The sequence below is a fragment of the Chionomys nivalis genome, chromosome X (genome assembly GCF_950005125.1).
Source record: "Chionomys nivalis chromosome X, mChiNiv1.1, whole genome shotgun sequence".
Classification (NCBI taxonomy): Eukaryota; Metazoa; Chordata; class Mammalia; order Rodentia; family Cricetidae; genus Chionomys; species Chionomys nivalis.
In genome coordinates, this window is record NC_080112.1 from 65,066,195 (window position 1) to 65,086,624 (window position 20,430).

Here is a 20,430-nt window from a genome sequence, read left to right on the forward strand (position 1 = left end):
TTTAAAAAAAAATGTGCTAGCTACATTTATTACACTTGTAATATGTTATGAATTATTTTTTTGTAGTGCTGAGTCACTCAACCTAGGAAATTCCATGTGCCAAAAATTACTTTACCAATGAGCTTTATCTTAACCACTTTAACTTATATTTTATAAATATATGTCTATCTATATATCTATATCCTGTTGTGACTGTGCCATTTTGCAGTAATAGTATTTTTGTTGTTTACAAAGAGGAATAAGCATTTAAATGGATTCAACTACTACTATATAGTAAATATATACAAATGAATAAAATATTGCTATTTTATCACCAGTATAATGTTTCATTGCCAATATATTGCCTACTAATTTGCTTACCCATCATCTTCATTTGGCTGGTATACAGATGAAGTTGAGTTTTTGGATTCTTTCAACATTGGTAAGACTCTGTCGAGAAGACTTTTATATTTGTCGTCAATAAGTTCATAACCATCTTTTAATATCTCCATCTAAATAGAAAGATTAGAGAAAATGAGAGTTGGCTATGCTTCTTTTATACATCTAGTATTTCTTGGATCATAATTGATGCAATTACCATTCAAACTATTTAACAATTATATAAAAAATAACAGGAACTAGAATTAGAAAATGTACTAATAACAAATGTTTGTTTTAACCCATCCACCGCCACCATTTTACTTCAGCATCTTACAGCTTCTTTCTTTTTGTCATCTGGAATATGAAAGTACTGATGATCCCATTCAGAATCTGAAACTCCAGATATGGATGATAGTAACCTGCAACGAGACCCACAAGCTTAATGTCTTAAGCTATATTAATGTTGCAATGGTCAGCCAACTTTAGTCATCCTTTGACATAATGATTCCTGTTAGAAATTAGTGCTAGAGGTTTTAGATCATAGGTAAAGGGCACTTCACATTTAAGGGAGAGGTCATTTGGAATTATATCCCTGTATGTTAGCCATCTTTCAAAAATGTTTAAATCTTTTAGTACATCATGCAATGTAAAATTAAAGCAAAGAGTAAAAGCTCCTTGAATTATACCTGATTCTAGAGCTGGGGAAGACAAAAGACAGATAGAGCCTATCCTTATACTATGGCTTGTTTAGAACTAAGCAAGAGAATAAAGGAGCCTTTGGAGAACACTTGGAGTTAGCAAACTCACCTTTTCCTCTTATTTAGGACTGTATGATTTCCATTCATCAAATCCAAGATAAAATGGAGTACCTGAAAATAACAGACTATTTTAATCCTGACGCCGTTCTCGACATTTCGGGAAATCAACAACAACACAGGAAGGCTGTGAGAGATCCTCGAATGTACCGCCAAAACTTGGCATACTCATTTGGTTTTCACATGACTTTATATTGTAAATAGTTTATATTTATGTACGCAGTGCCATAAAATAACAATATTTCCCACAAAATAAAAACAAAGACTCCATGGGCTGGAGAGATGGCTCAGCGGTTAAGAGCACTGACTGCTCTTCCAGAGGTCCTGGGTTCAATTCCCAGCAACCACATGGTGGTTCACAACCATCTGTAGTGTGATCTGATGTTGCCTTCTGGCCTTCAGGCATACATGCAGACAGAGTACAGTATACATAATAAATAAATAAAGATAAAAAACAAAGACTCCTAAAAAAAAAACTTATACCTGTGTTAACAGCTGCTGTTGCTCACAGTACTTCTTTTTTAGGTTTGTAATTTCCAGATGTAAGTTTGAATAGTCCCTGGAACATAAATAGATGACTTAAATGAAGAAAGATATTAGTGTTCCTTAAAAACTTAAAAATATCCAAAAATATAATGAATTATCTGAACTAAGAGTATCCATTATGCTCTTCACAAAATCATATCTGCATTGTCCTAGTGGAATATTACTGCCTTTTAGTTTAAAGTCACCACCTTTACTAGTTCAGTATGTTGCGCGGATTTTAGAGCAATGAGTTTTTAGCGGTGGTGGTTATAACTTGGAGCATCGCACATTCTAGGAAATATTTCTACTACTAAGTTGCATCTCCAACCCCATACATTTATATTTTTTAAGACTCAGATTAACTTGATATTTTGGACTTCAGTGATGAATGGAATGGCAGATGTCATACTTAGATTTCTCACAGTCCTACCTTAATGCTTTTCTAGACTCAAGCAAACGAAGAAATAAATTCCTTATTAATTAACCAACCGCTGGAAGAGAAAAAGATTCTACAGAAGTATATGAGAACAAATAAATCTTCAGGTTAGGAGTTTTACACCAAACTATCACATTTAAGACTTCTATTAAATAATACAAGAGACACATGCTACAGATTGCATTTATAATACTGGATTGGTTTTTATATACAATTTTTCATTGAGTTTGTGTTTTAAGAATAAACAGCAATATAGCAAAATTTCAATAAGTTGAAAGTGCTTACAGGTATGCTCCCTCTGGTACTTTTAAATTATTAGAGAGGAACTGCTTGAAATGCACAATATTTGAACATGTCTAATTATCTGTTGATCTTTGACATTTTGACTGGGAAAACACAGTCTATCTGGGAGCCTGCTGTGAGATTTTTGTCTCCTAGTAACATCAGAGGCTACTCCCATAAAGTCTCACCAACATGACTGCCCAAATAATGTCAACATTAGATAAACGAAATAGGATATATTTCAGAATATATGTATATGCATATAACATATGCATGTAATAACAATAAAAAAGAGTGAGGATGGATACATGGGAGTGTTTGGAGAGAGTAAAGGGAAGGGAGACATGTAATTAAATTATAATTTTAAGAATAAAAAATGGCAACACTAGTAAGAGGAGCAGATAAATGGGTCCAGTGACGGCTTTTTAGAATTAGTTATTTTTTCTTTCATTCAGGGTATAGATTCTTACATCTTCAGTTTTTATTGTGGGCACCTAAATTCTTCCAGGAATTACTTCTAAATATGATATGAAATATAGAACTTCACAATGGAAAAATATCACAAATATTTGCTTAGAAAGAACTACATAAGGCTACTTTTTCACTATTTAGGAGTAGTGTTTTGACTTGTTTGCATATAAACCAGCCAGAACTAACTGGAACATTATCACCCATATGATATATACATATGCAATGGTTAGCATTCAACAACAGACTGACATCCAAAATTAACACGGACTGGCCCATGTTCAATTTCAATGAAAATCTTGGTTTCTTTTCAATGTTGATGAAAAATGCTTCTATCGACTCCATTCCTACTTTCCTTTTTCTGTTTTCTGTATATGAAAAGCTTAATTTGTTAAGTCAAAAAAAAAAGAATCATGAAATTTAAGGTTCATTTGCATGTTACAGTAAAATGTTCAAAAAATTCTATTTTAATTTGAATACTGAGAAAAGGAAAGATAGGTAGGATTGGCATAATAAAAATGGCAATCTTGTCAAAAGCAATATACAGATCTAATGCAATCCCCATCAAAATCCCAACAAAATTCTTCACAGACCTCGAAAGTACAATACTCAACTTCATATGAAAAAATGGAGTCCAGGATATCCAAAACAATCAGGCACAATAAAGGAACTGCCAGAGGCATCACCATCCCTGACTTCCAGCTCTCCTACAGAGCTATAGCAATAAAAGCAGCTTAAAAACAGGCATGTGGATCAATGGAATCTAAATGAAGACCCAGACATAAATCCACATACCTATGGATGCCTGATTTTTGACAAGGAAGCCAAAACTGTACAATGGAAAAAAAAGAAAGCATCTTCAACAAATGGTGCTTGCATAACTGAATGTCTGCATGTAGAAGATTGCAAGGAGATTCATATCTATTGCCATGCTCAAAATCCAAGGCCAAGTGTATCAAATAACTCAACATAAATCCAGTTACACTGAACCTGATAGAAGAGAAAGTGGGAAGTAGTCTTGACTGAATTGGCACAGGAGACCACTTCCTAAATACAACATCAACACCACAGACACTGAGAAAAACAATCAACAAATAGGACCTCTTGAAACTGAAAAGCTTTTGTAAGGCAAAGAAAATGGTAAATAAAATGAAACAAAAATGGTAAATAAAACAGAATAGGAAAAGATCTTCACCAACCCAACATCTGACAGAGAGTTGATCTTTAACACATATAAAGAACTAAAGAGACTAGACATCAAAATATCAAATAATCCAATTTAAAAATGGGTTGCAAATCTAAACAGAGAATTCTCAACAGAAGAATCTCAAATGGCTGAAAGATATTTAAGGAATTGCTCAGCATCCTTAGCCACCAGGGAAATACAAATAAAAATGACTCTGAGATATCATCTTACACCTATCAGAATGGCTAAGATTAAAAAAAACATTGAGGACAGCATATGTTGGCGAGGGTGTGGAGTTAGCGGAGCGCTCCTCCACTCTCCTGGGAGTTCAAACTTGTACAGCTACTTTGGAAATCAGTATGGTGATTTCTCAGAAAACTGGGAATCAATCTACCTCAAGACCCAGAATTACCTGTCTTGGGCATATACCCAAAGGACACTCAATCACACACAAGGACATCTGTTCAACTATGTTCATAGCTGCATTATTCATAATAGCCAGAACCTGGAAACAACCTAGATGTCTCTCAATCAAAGAATGGATAAAGAAAATACAATACATTTTCACAATGGAGTATTATTTGGCTGTAAAAAGCAATGACATCATGAAATTGGTAGGCAAATGGGTGGAACTGGAAAAAAAATCATCCTGAGCGAGGTAACACAGACCCAGAAACAAAACCCAAGTATTTACTTACTCATAAGTGAATATTTGATGTAAAGCAAAAGATAACCAGGATACAATCCATAGCGCCAGAGAAACTAGGTAACAAGGAAGACCCTAAGAAGGACACATGGCACACAATGGAGACTTAATAGCCCACCTGAAAGCTTTAGAAAAAAAAGAAGCAGACTCACCTAGGAGAAGTAGAAGACTGGAAATAATCAAATTGAGGGCTGAAATCAACAAAATAGAAACACAGAAAACAATCCAAAGAATCAATGAAACAAAAAGCTGGTTCTTGGAGAAAATCAATAAGATTGATAAACCCCTATCCAAACTAATCAAACGGCGGAGAGAGAATACGCAAATTAACAAAATCAGAAACGAAAAGGGAGACATAACCACAGACACAGAGGAAATTCAGAGAATCATTAGATCATACTACAAAAACCTGTATGCCACAAAATTGGAAAATGTAAAAGAAATGGACACTTTTTTAGATAAGTACCATATACCAAAGTTAAACCAGGACCAGGTGAACAATCTAAATAGACCTGTTAGTCGCGAAGAATTAGAAGTTGTTATAAAAAACCTCCCCACCAAAAAAAGCCCAGGTCCAGACGGCTTCAATGCAGAATTCTACCAGAACTTCCAAGAAGACCTAATACCTATATTCCTTAATGTATTTCACAATATAGAAACAGAGAAGTCATTGCCAAATTCCTTTTATGAAGCTGCAGTTACTCTGATACCAAAACCACACAAAGACACAACCAAGAAAGAGAACTACAGGCCAATCTCACTCATGAACATCAACGCAAAAATACTCAATAAAATACTGGCAAACCGTATCCAAGAACACATTAGAAAAATTATCCATTATGATCAAGTAGGCTTTATCCCAGAGATGCAGGGCTGGTTCAACATATGAAAATCTATCAATGTAATCCATCATATAAATAAACTGAAAGAAAAAAACCATATGATCATTTCATTAGATGCTGAAAAAGCATTTGACAAAATTCAACATCCCTTTATGATAAAGGTCTTAGAGAGATTAGGAATGCAAGGGTCGTACCTAAGTATAATAAAAGCTATTTATAGCAAGCCGTCAGCTAACATCAAATTAAATGGAGAGAAACTCAAAGCTATTCCACTAAAATCAGGAACACGACAAGGTTGTCCACTCTCTCCATACCTCTTTAATATAGTGCTTGAAATTCTAGCAATAGCAATAAGACAACATAAAGGGATCAAAGGGATTCAAATTGGAAAGGAAAAAGTTAAACTTTCATTTTTTGCAGATGATATGATAGTGTACATAGGCGACCCCAAAAACTCCAGCAAAGAACTCCTTCAGCTGATAAACACCTTTAGTAGCGTTGCAGGATACAAGATCAATTCCAAAAAATCAGTTGCCCTCCTATACACAAAGGATAAGGAAGCAGAGATGGAAATCAGAGAAGCATCACCCTTCACGATAGCCACAAATAGCATAAAATATCTTGGGGTAACTCTAACCAAGGAAGTGAAGGATCTATTTGACAAGAACTTTAAGTCTATGAAGAAAGAAATTGAGGAGGATACCAGAAAATGGAAGGATCTCCTTTGCTCTTGGATTGGGAGGATCAACATAGTAAAAATGGCAATTCTACCAAGGGCAATTTATAGATTCAATGCAATCCCCATTAAAATCCCATCAAAATTCTTCACAGATCTTGAGAGGACAATAATCAACTTTATATGGAGAAACAAAAAACCCAGGATAGCCAAAACAATCTTATATAATAAAGGATCGTCTGGAGGCATTACCATCCCTGACCTCAAACTCTATTACAGAGCCTCAGTATTGAAAACAGCTTGGTATTGGCATAAAAACAGAGAAGTCGATCAATGGAACCGAGTAGAAGACCCTGATTTTAACCCACAAACATATGAACACCTAATTTTTGATAAAGGAGCTAAAAGTATTCAATGGAAAAAAGAGAGCATCTTCAACAAATGGTGCTGGCAGAACTGGTTGTCAACGTGTAGAAGAATGAAAATAGATCCATATCTATCACCATGCACAAAACTCAAGTCCAAATGGATTAAAGACCTCAATATTAGTCTGAACACACTGAACCTGATAGAAGAAAAAGTGGGAAGTACTCTACAACATATGGGTACAGGAGATCACTTCCTACGTTTATTCCCAGCAGCACAGACATTAAGGACAACATTGAATAAATGGGACCTCCTGAAACTGAGTAGGTTCTGTAAAGCAAAGGACACTGTCACTAAGACAAAAAGGCAACCCACTGACTGGGAGAAGATCTTCAGCAACCCTGCAACAGACAAAGGTCTGATCTCCAAAATATATAAAGAACTCAAGAAACTAGACTTTAAAATGCTAATTAACCCAATTAAAAAATGGGGCACTGAACTGAACAGAGAATTCTCAACAGAAGAAATTCAAATGGCCAAAAGACACTTAAGGTCATGCTCAACCTCCTTAGCGATAAGGGAAATGCAAATTAAAACAACTTTGAGATACCATCTTACACCTGTCAGAATGACTAAAATCAAAAACACCAATGATAGCCTTTGCTGGAGAGGTTGTGGAGAAAGGGGCACACTCATTCATTGCTGGTGGGAATGCAAACTTGTGCAACCACTTTGGAAATCAGTGTGGCGATTTCTCAGGAAATTTGGGATCAACCTACCCCCAGATCCAGTAATACCACTATTGGGAATATACCCAAGAGATGCCCCATCAAATGACCAAAGTATCTGTTCAACTATGTTCATAGCAGCATTGTTTGTAATAGCCAAAACCTGGAAACAACCTAGATGCCCTTCAATGGAGGAATGGATGAAGAAAGTGTGGAATATATACATATTAGAGTACTACTCAGCGGTAAAAAACAATGACTTCTCGAATTTTGCGTGCAAAGGATGGAAATAGAAAACACTATCCTGAGTGAGGTATCCCAGACCCAAAAAGAGGAACATGGGATGTACTCACTCATAATCGGTTTCTAGCCATAAATAAAGGACATTGAGCATATAAATTGTGATCCTAGAGAAGCTAAATAAGAAAGTGAACCCAAAGAAAATCGTATAGTCATCCGCCTGGAGAGGGGAAGTAGACAAGATTGCAGGGCAAAAACTGGGAACTTGCAGGTGAGGTGGCATGGGGCAAAGGGGAAATGGGATGAGAAACATGAGAAGGGGAGGATGGGAGGAGCTGGGGGATTGGGATGGTTGGGATACAGGAAGGGTGGATACGGGAGCAGCGAAGTATATATCCTAACTAAGGGAGCCATCTTAGGGTTGGCAAGAGACTTGACTCTAGAGGGGTTCGCAGGTGTCCAGGAATATGTCCCCAGCTGGTACCTTGGACAACTGAGGAGAGGGAACCTGAAATGACCCTATCCTATACTGATGAATATCTTACATATCACCTTAGAACCTTCATCTGGCGATGGATCGAGGTAGAGACAGAGACTCAATTTGGAGCAACGGTCTAAGCTCTTAAGGTCCAAATGAGGAGCAGAAGGAGGGAGAACATGAGCAAGGAAATCAGGACCACGAGGGATGCACCCACCCACTGTGACAGTGGAACTGATTTATTGGGAGCCCACCAAGGCCAGCTCGTCTGGGACTGAATAAGCATGGGTTGAAACTGGACTCTCTGAGCATGGTGGACAATGAAGGCTGATGAGAAGCCAAGGACAATGGCACTAGGTTTCGATCCTAATACACGAACTGGCTTTGTGGGAGCTTAGCCTGTTTAGACGCTCACCTTCCTGGTCATAGATAGAAGACCTTCGTCTTCCCGCAGAGCAGAGAATTTGGACTGCTCTTCAGTATCGAGAGGGAGGGGGAATGGTGTGTGGGGAGGAGAAGAGGAGTGGGGATAGGGGGAGAGAAGTGGGGGGAGGGGGCAATATTTGGGAGGAGGGGAGGGAAATGGGAAACGGGGAGCAGGTGGAAATATTAATTAAAAAAGAATAATAAAAAAAGAAAAAAAGAAAAGAAATATTATGTTACAGTAACCTAAAATTGGACTTTTTAGGATGTAGAATGTGTTTACTAGATAAAAAACAGGAATAAAATTTTGAATTTGCACAGAAAAAAAAAAAAGAAGGACACATGGATTTCCTTGGAAGGTAGATGAGATCTCCTGGGTAAACTGGGGTGGGAGGTAGAGAGAAGGGAACTGGGGATGAGAACATGAGAGATCAAGATGGTCGAACTTGAGGAGTGTCAGAGTAGGAGCAATGAAAGAGATATCTTGTTAGAAGGAGCCATTATGGGGTTAGGGAGAAGCCTCGTGCTAGGATAATTCCCAGGAATCTACAAGAATGACCCTAGTTAAGACTCCTAGTAATAGTGAAGAGGGGGTTTGAACTGACAATCCTCTGTAATCAGATTGGTGACTCCTCTAATTGTCATCATAGGGCCTTTATCCAGTAACTGATGGAACCAAATGCAGGGATCCACAGCCAAACACTAGCCTGAGTTCTGGGAGTCCAGTCGAAAAAGAGGGAGGAGGGATTATATGATCAAGGGTGGTTAAGATCAAGTGGGACAAATCCACAGAGATAGTACACTGGAGCTCATGAGAACTCACAAACTCTATACCTGTAGCTAGGCAGCCTACATGGGACTGAACTAGGCCCTCCACAAGTGGGTGACAATTGTGTAGCTTGATCTGTTTGAGAGGCTCCTGGAAATTGGACTAGGATCTATCTCTGATGCATGAACTGGTTCTTTGGAAACCATTACCTATGGTGGGATGCCTTGTTCACACTTGATACAGGGGGAGGGGCTTGGTCCTTCCTCAACTTCCTCCCATGGGAGGCCTTACTCTTTCTGAGGAGTGGATGGGGTGGTTTGGGTGGATATGGGGGAGAAACGGTGGAGGAGAGGTGGGGGAACTGTAGTTGGTAAGTAAAATGAATAAAAAAATTTTAAATAAAAAATAAATAAATAAAAAAGAAAATTAGGCCTTAAATGTACAAAAACTTGATTCACTAGAAATCCCAATATGGAAAAGAAAAATAAATATCTTCAGTAAAAACTGAATATTGATGAATATTTGCTAAAACATGTCCACATATATCTACTCTAAGATAAATAATGAATTACAGTATTTCCTCAAATGTATTATTGTGCAAATATCTAGCTAGTTAAAATTTGCTTTATAATATTACTGCCTGGGTAAAAGTCTTACTGTTAGAGATACTTCGTAGTGTCTTATGGACTCTGATTCCTTATAAAACACTGAAGAAGATTATAAAGAATTTATTTGGTAGGCCAAACTAAGGGGGGAAAGACTGAAGGAAGAATCAGTAAATGCACAGGGCATTACATCAGAATACTTAAATACACAATTTATACATTTAGCAACCTTGTATCATTTTCTTTCTCAGTTAAAATGGAAATTTCTATATAACTTAGTACTCACATTTCTGTTGTCTTCTACCCTGGGAATTTTCCTTTTGACTTGTACAGTGGTATTCACAGTTATAGTTGAGCTACCAGCTCACCAATAGCAATTCAAGAATTAAATACTTTGATTTAGTGTTGTGTTTTAACTTAAAAGACATCACACTAGAAAGTTCCATATAAAATAAGAGTGGAGTTTCCCAACTTGGAAGTAATCAAACTTAAAACCCTGGAACCAGGCCCTAGAAAACAGATTAACACCCACTGTTTCATTTGTGAATATCTGGCATCCATGTCGTTCTGCATGCTTCTAAGCTCTTGCATTTCAGTCAGAACTTTCTGAAATTCATCCGAGTAGAGGTTGGCATCGTCAATTTTTATTGTTGGCCCCTAAAGTGGGAACAGTACAGTCAGGCTGGTTAAAAATTTGGCAAACTATTAGCTATCCATTATGAGCACTAATGACAGAGAGAGAAAAAACATGACTAATGGAAAAAATTACATCTGCTTCTGCAAATGTACCTTGATTATAGTGCTACACTATGCATGTTTCATGTTATAGTTACTGCATACGTTATTATTCTTTCACGAATTTGAATGCTCCTGGAAGATTAGGAAACTGGAGAGGGGCCTTATCAGTCCATAATACTGGCTGCTCTTCTGAATTATTCTGTAACTTAAGTCTTAGGGGATATGACACCCTCTTCTGGCTTCTGCGAGAACTACATGCTCATAGTAGTAGACATTGAGGCAAAATACCCACACATATAAAAGTTAAATAAGAAATGAAAATATTTAATTTTTGACTATACTTCTTCCTGATCTCAAGAACAACACCTTACACATAGAATACTTTCAATAAACCCAGAATATACATATATACACACACATGTACTTTTATGTATTATATAACACACACATTACATACACTGACATCTATAACACCTTAACTCTGAGGGTTAGGAAGGGATCATAAGTTTGAGGCTGAACATGCCTCAGCCACCTCCACCAAAAGAAAAAGAAAAGAAAAATGAAAACTCTAGTTATGTATGGCAGAATTTCTATCCCTAACAAAATGATAATACCTTACAAAGACAGAAAAAATACAATCTATTAAGTACTGTAACATAACCAAATACGGTATATATCATTATCTGTGACTTCAACAATATATTATATTCTGTCATACATATATCTCAATTTGTTTAGAGTTGAACTCTGAACTTTTCCCTCCTTTTCCTGTTGTGAGTGATTATGAAAATAATATGTGATTATTTTTATCTTGTAAATAATATACAATGTGGTTAGCTCTCAGAAATAATCCATAGCAGACTATAGATCCATTTTTGGTCTGTTGAATTGTGAGCATATTAAATTATGGTTTTTAATGAAATGAAACACCATACTATGGTTATACAACGTAATACATAATAATGCCTATAATAATGTGAAAATTAATTTTGCAGGTGGTGCTTGGAACAGCTTTAATGATTTGACTGTGTATTATTTCCAAAGGTTTAAGTGCATTATCACCAAGCTTAATAGAACTTTTAAAAGTTTCATTCATTCACAATCTCACAGTATGGACATAATAAAAGCTTATTAAAACTTTTTAATACAGATGAGAGAAGCAATACAAGATAAAAAAATTTAAGAGACTAAAACATTATCAATTATTCTAAATTAAAGCTTTATATCACACCACCACTACAAATAGGAACTAGAGGCTCCTGGTCCCTCAAAGTAAAACTTTGAAACTGTGAATAGAAATTTCTACCTCGTTTTACCTGCTGGAAATGTGCCAGAAGAATAAGTTAATATGTGAAACCCTGCTGTATAATTAACAGACTGGAGAGAAATTGTATACTTAAACACAAAACGATGGCCATGAGAAACAGTATGTAGTAAACTGAAAATTAGTAGTATAGATATATTTTTATCAGGATTAACTGCCATTAGACATACTCTATCCAGTAACTGATGGAAGCAGAGGCAGAGATTCACAGACAAGAACTGCGCTGAGCTCTGAGAGTCTTCTGGAAGAAAGGGAGGAGGGATTGTATGAGCCAGGGGCATCAGGATTGGGGGGGAACCACAGAGAATGCTGACCTGAGCTCAGGGAAGCTCAAGGACGTTGAACTAACAGGGATCCTGCATGGGACAGACCTAGGCCCTCTGCAGGTGTGTAACCATCCTGTAGCTTGGTCTCTTGGGCTTCTAACAGTGAGAATAGGAGCTCTCCCTGGCCCTTAGCAGGCTCTTGGTAACCTGTTCCCATACTGGATTACCTTGTCCTGCCTCAGTCCTGACCCAGCTTGATGTGCCATGTTTTGCGCAAGCTCATGGGAGGTCTGCACCTTTCTGAAAGGAGATGGAGGAGCAGAGGATGGGGAGGGGGTAGATGGGACATGAGGAGGGAGGGGAAACTAACTGGTACAAAAAAAGATGAAAAAATGTTATTTAAATAAAATTAAAAAGAAAAAAAGAAGAGGAGCAATTATATTACCGATGAGCCAGTTCTTTCTTTTGATACTGTGATGAAAAACATTGCCTACAACCTGGATAGCTCATAAACTAGGCATCTCCTCTTCAGACAGTGCGTATCCTCTCTGCGATATTCACCAAACTAATGGAATAAAAGCTATCAAGCCACCGCTGCAAAAATTCTGTCTTTTTTCAATCATAAAAATTAAAATAAAAAGATGGTATCCCTTTTACATATTATTACTTTCAATAACTAATGAGATATGGGAATCATTGTTCCACATGTAGGTTTTAATCTCAAATTAAACACTCTTCAGGTCATATGTCTTAAAATTATTCTTAATTAGACCAAGAAGATTAAGTGCTCAGTAGAATCAGCAATGTCTGAACATAACTCCCTTTTCAATGGATTGAAAAATGACTCCGTGAAGCATTGTTTTCCATTCTCTAGCTCCTAGAACAGAAACTGTCATTCCGAAATCACCATGACTAAATTGAGAGCAGTTCAATTCGGTATAAGAAAAACAAAATTTGATTTATTTTCCTTTTAAATTAAAACTATTTTACATACCAGCCGCAGTCCCCCTCTTCTCCCTCTTTTCCCTCCTCCACCTCCTTTCTACCCACCCCCAATCCAGGCTTCAGAAGGGTTAAGGGCCTCCCATGGAGAGCCAACAAAGCCTGGCACCTTGAGGCAGGCCCAAGCTTCTTCCGACTGCATTAAGGCATTCCACCATAGGGAATGGGTTCCAAAAAGACAGCTCATGTGCCAGGGACAGACCTTGGTCAAATAGATGAAACCACACAACTGTAAAATAGATGAAGCCACACAACTGTCAATGACATGCAGAGGGCCTAGGTGGGTCCCATGTAGGTTACCTAGCTGTTGGTTTAAAGTCACTGAGCTCCCACTAGCTCGGGTCAGCTGTCTCTGTGAGTTTCCCTATCACCATCTTGAACCCCTTTGCTCATATAATCCTCCTCCCTCTCTTCGATTGTACTTATGGAGCTCGGCCTGGCGCTTGCCTGTGGATCTCTGCATCTGCTTCCATCAGTTACTGGATGAAGGCTCTATGATGACAGGGTAGTCACTAATCTGATTACAGGAGAAGGCCAGTTCAGACACCCTCTCCACTATTGTTAGAAGTTTTAGCTGGGGTCATCCTTGTGGATTCCTGGGAGTTTCCCTGGCACTGGTTTCTCCCTAACCCCATAGTGGCCTCCTCTATCAAAATATCTCTTTCATTGCTCCCCAGCTCGTTCCCTTGCCCAACTCTACCAAGGTGTTTTTATTACTATAGCTCTATAGTAGAACTTGAAGTCTGGTATGGTGATCCTTTATTATACATTTATATTATGTTATATATATATATAATAGAATTGTTTTGGCTATTCTGTTTTTTTTTTCATATGAAGTATTGTACTTTTGAGGTCTGTGAGGAATTTTGTTGGGATTTTGATGGGCATTGCATTGAATCTGTAGATAGTTTTTGGTAAGATTGCCATTTTTACTATGTTAATTCTACTTACCCAAAATCATGGGAGATCTTTCCATTTTCTGATTATCTTCTTTGATTTCTTTCTTCAAAGACTTAAGGTACTTAAAGTCTTTCACTTGTTTGGTTAGAGTTACCCCAAGGTATTTTATATTATTTGTGGTTATTGTAAAGGGCATTGTTTCCCTGATGTCTTTCTCAGCCCATTTATCATTTGTATATAGGAGAGCTACTGTTTTTTTGTGTGTTTGTTTTGCTTTTAAGTTAACTTTTCATCTTGCCACATCACTGAAATTTTTTTTATCAGTTGTAGGAATTCTCTGGTAGAATTTTTGGGGTCCCTTATGTATACTATCATATTATCAGCAAATAATGAAAGTGTGACTTCTTTTCCAATTTGTATCCCCCTCATCTCTTTTTCTTGTCTTATTGCTCTAGCTAGAATTTCAAGCACTATATTGAATAGATATGGAGAGAGTGGACAGCCTTGTCTTGTTGCTTATTTTAGTAGCCTCACTTTGAGATTCTTTCCATTTAATTTGATGTTGGCTGTCAGCTTGCTGTATATTGCCTTTATTATGTTTAGGTATGTTCCTTGTACCCCTGCTTTCTCCAATATCTTTACCATTAAGGGGTGTTGAATTTTGTCAAAGGCCTTTTCAGCATCTAATAAGATGACCATGTGTTTTTTTTTTCTTTCAGTTTGTTTATACTGTGGATTACATTGATAGATGTTCATATGTTTAACCATCCCTGCATCTCTGGGATGAATACTACTTGTTGTGGTGGATGATTTTTCTGATGTGTTTTTGGATTTGGTTTGCCAGTATTTATTGAGTATTTTTGCATTGTGTTCATGAGAGAGATTGGTCTGTAATTCTCTTTTTAGTTGCACCTTTGTGTGATTTGAGTATCAGGGTAACTCTAGCCTTGTAAAAAGTGTTTGGCAATCTCCCTTCTGTTTCTATTGTGTGGAACAATCTGAGGAGTATTAGTATTAGTTCTTCTTTGAAATTCTGGTAGAATTCTGTACTGAAATCATCTGGCTCTGGGATTTTTGTTGTTGTTGGGGAAGTTTTGATGACTGCTTCTATTTCCTTAGAGGTTATAGGTCTCTTTAAATTGTTTATCTGTTCTTGATTTAATTTTGTTATGTGGTACCAATCCAGAAAATTGTCCATTTCCTTTAAATTTTCCAATTCTGTAGAGGACAGGTTTTTGAAGTATGGCCCGATGATTTTCTGGACACACAGCGTGAATGGATTTACAGGTCTGAGAAGAAGTAGTGGTGCTAAAAGCATATCAATGCCTTCAAATGGGGCTGTGCAGCTCCAAATGGTTAGTGGAGGGTTAGAAGCAGTCTCAGTCCAGAATAGCTGAAAGATGCTGTTTGAAAAAGACTTCTGTGGACCTAGTGCCTTGGCCACTGTGATCGTGTGTGAACAGTACCTCCCAGGAAGCTCAGAGTGAATGACACATGCCTACGTGCTGAATTTGGTCTAAGAAAATTCTTCCAGATATAGGGAAACCCCTTTGAGTCAGAAATAAGCAAAGCAGAATCTAATTTGGAGCCAAAGGTTGCCATTGAATGGTATAGGCCCTAAGCTGCTCACCAGATAATGGAAGCAATTTTCCCCCCAGAGTCCATCATTAGTAACATGATACCTGAGAACTACTCTGAAATATGACCAGCATCTGAGTTTCCACCAGTCAAGCCCTCCCCACTGACCAGAATAACCCGATCTCCAGGAAGAAAGCATAGAATCAATAACAAGATGGCCAGTCTAAGTCAGATTTCTGGGAGCTAAGCAACAACAGGCTAGATAGAATGCATCCATCCTCTACATTCCACGTTTATCCTCATCCATATTATATCTCTCACACCAGCTTCCCTAGTCTTTCTTTTCACATTTTCGTTTCCCAAAGAACATAGGCTGGCAAGGTTTGCATATGTCTCCTTCTTCAATTAAACTTTAATATGTTCCCCCTCCCCCTACTTCTTGTTCCTTTGTAGATATATTCTTCTCCACTTCTTCTCAGTCAAATAACCAACACTACTGCTCTTACCCTGCATTCTTTCTGTTGCTGTAACTGTTGCTATTTGTTGATTTTTCTTTCTACTCATATCAAAAGCAACTAATATATTTGTACACAAACTACTATCTGTGTTCCATTAACTTCTAAATTGATTGCTAAATAAGAACAGATAACTTTTTATTGGGTTAATACCAGATTGCTATTGAGTGCCTATCCCTTGACAGTGATTTTTTTTCCAGACAATATTGTAACTGCAGGGGAATACTATGGATCAAATCTGGTGTCCTCATTAGCTGTACTGCAGATGAAAACAATACTTCAACCCTATAACAACATAGCTTCACTTGTAAAGACCAGATAGTTCCCCTGAAATAATAAGGGTGATTTAAAATTAATGAGTTAGTTAAGCATAATGAAATTTAAAAATAAATAAATTCAGCCAAGATCTAAGCTCCAGATATACAAGATCCAATGGAAAGCCATAATTTGAAAAACCAAAAAAGCAATAGTAGTCCTCCAAAAATCACTAATTCTATAAAACTCGTCTCCAGTAAGAATTAGTTACATAAAATTTTAGTTAGGTGACTCTAAAGTATGAAATTAAGGAGGACAAACCGAAGGAATTCTAAGAACTCACACAAAAATTCAAGGAAGTAATAAATATAAAAATAATAAATATAAAAAGTAAATATTACGTATCAAAGAAGAATCCAAACATGGCAACACTGAAGAAAAACCAAACTGAAATATTGGAAAAATGCAAACGAAATGAAAATGTCTGTAGAATGATTCAAGGGCAGGTTACAACACTTGTGCTTGAAGTTATAATGGAGGAATTAGAATATTTCAGAAAGGTCTCACATAAATTAACCTAAAAGTATGGCTCAAACAGTCAGGATAATCATCATGCTATGATAATACCAAATCTAAGAATCATTGATACAAAAGAACAATAAATTTCCATTATGAAGGTATAGTTAATGGTTTTGGCACCAGAAAATTTCCCAGAGTTATGGAAAGAGATGCCAACCTAGATATAGGAAGCATTTTGGACACAGAAAATAAACATGAAAGAACTTCCCTTCAACTAAACTACTAACTACAGAAACCAAAAACCTATTTTGAAAGTAACACAAGAGACATCACCTACAAAATCAGGCTTGTGAGGGTAACAGTAACAATGGGGAAAAAAATCTAAAAAGCATGAGATGACATATTTTAAGTTCTGAAAAACAACTACCATCCCAAAATATTATATGCAGTAAAACTATGTGGAAAAATTTAAGGAAAACAGGCTGAAGGCTTTCATGACCAGTACATCAGATTTATGGAAGACACTTAAAGGAGTCCTTTGGAGTAAAAAGGAAAACATCCATAGGGCCACAGAAAAAATAAACTGTACTCCTGTAACAGTTAGGTAAAAGAATAAGCCCCAAACCAGAAAACAATAAAATATCAGGAATTAACATGCATCCTTCAACAACAACTCTGTTCATGGAATGTATTAATTCCCTAGGCAAAAGACAAAGATTAAAAGATTAAATTAAAAGCAAGATTTATTGATTTGTTGCCTCCAAACAAATGACAGTTTTTAAGGTGAAAGGATTTTTTTTTTTTACTAAGCAAATGGAAGAGAAAAACAACTCTCTACCATTGGACTTATATAAAATACTTAAAACAGAAAATATAAAGAACAAAAAGAAGGCATGGAAAGCAGCAAGAGAAAAGCCACACATCACAGATAAAGAAAAATCCATCAGAATAACAGCTGAGTTTTCAATGCAAACTTTGAAAGACAGAAAAGGTTAAAACAATGTAATCCAAGTTCTAAAAACACACAAAATCCATACTTCCAAACTCATTTTTGTTTTAATCCTGGGAACCACCTTACAGTGACGGGATGGAAAAAAAGTTCTACAAACAAATGGGACCAGGAAGTAAACAGGCGTTGCTATCTTAATATCAAAGTGAAATTAATCAGAAGAGATAAAGAACACATCATTTAAATCAAGGAGATAAATAACCCAAATGGTATACAACTCTAAATATATATGCATCAAATTCTGGTGTACCAATTTCATAAAAAGTGTATGATTGAGATCAATGACACAGGTATATAACAACCAAATAATTGTAGGTGCCTTCAATATGTCTTTTTTCCCAATAGACATCTGGACAAAAATGTAATTATAAATAAATACCATCATACATCAAATGAACTTAACAGATACCTACAGAATATTCCACCCAACACCAAAGAATATTCATGATTCTCAGTAGCACATAGAAGCTTTTCTAACATAGATCACATCTTGGGACAGAAAATAAATATTTGCAAATTAAAAGAGATAGAAATAACTTCTTGTGTCCTACTGAACAGCAATGCAATAAAACTTAAAATGGACAGAAAAAAACCTCATAAATGCACATACTCCTGGGGATCTGGAGACTAAGCAATCCGTTATTGAATGATGACTAGGTCAAAGAAGAAATCAAGACAGAAATAAAAATATTTATGTAATTAAACGAAAGTTAAAACACAGTACAACAAAACATTCAGGACACATTAGATGCAATCTTATTTGAGAAATTTATACCTCTAAGTGACTACATTAAAAAACCAGAAAAAGCACAAATAATTGACTTAATGATGCAACCCAAAAATTTTGAAAAGGAAAGACAAATCATATCCAAATGCAGTCAATGGTAAGAAATAATATAAATCAGAAGAGAAATTAATGAAACAGATACAAAGAAAACAATACAAAGAATAATAAAAAAAACCCAAGAGCTGATTCTTTGCAAAGATAAATGAGATCAACAGACCCTGGCCCATCTAACTAACAGACAGAAAGACAGTAACCTAGCTCAAACTCATGGTCTCTGTGGACCCTCTTTGTGTTTGTTGTTTGTAGAAAATGAGATGCAACTAGATACAATCATGTTTAAAGAATAAAATTAAGCTAAGCCTTTATTACCAGCATTTGGGAGGCAGATACAGATGGATCACTGTGATTTTGAGGCCTGCCTGGTCTATGTAGTGAGTTCCAGGACAGCTAGGGCTACATAGTGAGACCCTGTCTCAAAAAAACAAATGAAGAATGAATGAATAAAACTATTCTCAGAAACACAGATATTCTATGCATCCTCTCATTTGTGGTTCCTAGATTTTATATATTCACATTACATATATGTATATATATATGAGTATATATAATTAATATGGAAGTGAACATTTCTGTTGAAACAAAGGAAATAAATAAGAAGTAGAGGGAGGAGGAAAAGAGATAGATGATGACACAGAGAGAACATATTAGCATATATATATTCTTATAAGAAAATGTTTAACTAGTTAATAAAGTTTGAATTGTTAACTTATTTAAAAGCTATAATACTGTTAACTTATTTAAAAGCTATAATACTGTGCACACTATACATTAAAATAAAAATACTTATATAATTAAATATCATGTATTACTAAGAATATTGAACTGTGATCATGAGAGAATAAAGATGAAAAAATTACTTCTATAGTTTTTTAATGAAAATGGATCATAGTTTTCCAAAAACGTCTTAAGACACTTAGAGATTTTAAAAGTATGTATTGACAACCACTATTCTTACTGACATTTTCTTTCTATATTTATTTTTGGTTTTGAACTTCTAGTATATAGACAAAGGTCACATGAATTTCCAACATACAAAGACATCTTGCAAGTGAAAAACTGTGTAACTGTGCAATCTATCCTAGCCTCCTCTGCTTATTTTCTAAAATCTTATTTCAATATATACATAGTAAAAAAAGACACAAGAAAATAAAATAGAGCAAAAGAATAGTTTATCCCAGAAATTAGTATTTGGGTAAATTAATTCCTAAAGGTCAATTTACAGCAACCCAAAATACATCTAGCAACCAGTTCCTGATTCCAGCAGCTTCATGCAAAGACTTAGAGAAATCATGAAATGTTTAGAGTAAGGACTGCATGCTACCCTAAATCCTACAAAAAAAGTATAAGAGAGGGATCCACTTCCTACCTTTCGCTTAATATTTTCAAGAAGCCAGGCTCCTCCTTTTTTGAAGAGTGGATGCTGAAATTCCATAGAACCTTTCTTATCCTCACTAGTCTTTTCACTCTGTGGTGAAATCTTTCGGAAACCATCTAGTATAAAGGGCAAAATTGAAAATCAGACAATAATAATGAATGTCATACAAGAGATTCTAACACGAAATCTAGAAGGAT

The 20,430-nt window shown here is 36.1% G+C and overlaps 1 protein-coding gene across 1 annotated transcript in view; it reads right to left on the bottom strand.

Moving 5' to 3' along the window:
• LOC130868458 (heat shock factor protein 3-like) overlaps nucleotides 1–20,430 on the bottom strand; it is a 54,775-nt gene that overhangs the window by 9,753 nt on the left and 24,592 nt on the right. Inside the window, exons 3-8 of the mRNA XM_057760675.1 lie at nucleotides 20,225–20,349; nucleotides 10,438–10,562; nucleotides 1,659–1,734; nucleotides 1,168–1,229; nucleotides 695–779; nucleotides 361–491 (exon numbers count right to left, since the gene is read on the bottom strand). Of these exons, the coding sequence (XP_057616658.1) occupies nucleotides 361–491; nucleotides 695–779; nucleotides 1,168–1,229; nucleotides 1,659–1,734; nucleotides 10,438–10,562; nucleotides 20,225–20,349 (604 nt within the window). The remainder of the gene's footprint in view (nucleotides 1–360; nucleotides 492–694; nucleotides 780–1,167; nucleotides 1,230–1,658; nucleotides 1,735–10,437; nucleotides 10,563–20,224; nucleotides 20,350–20,430) is intronic.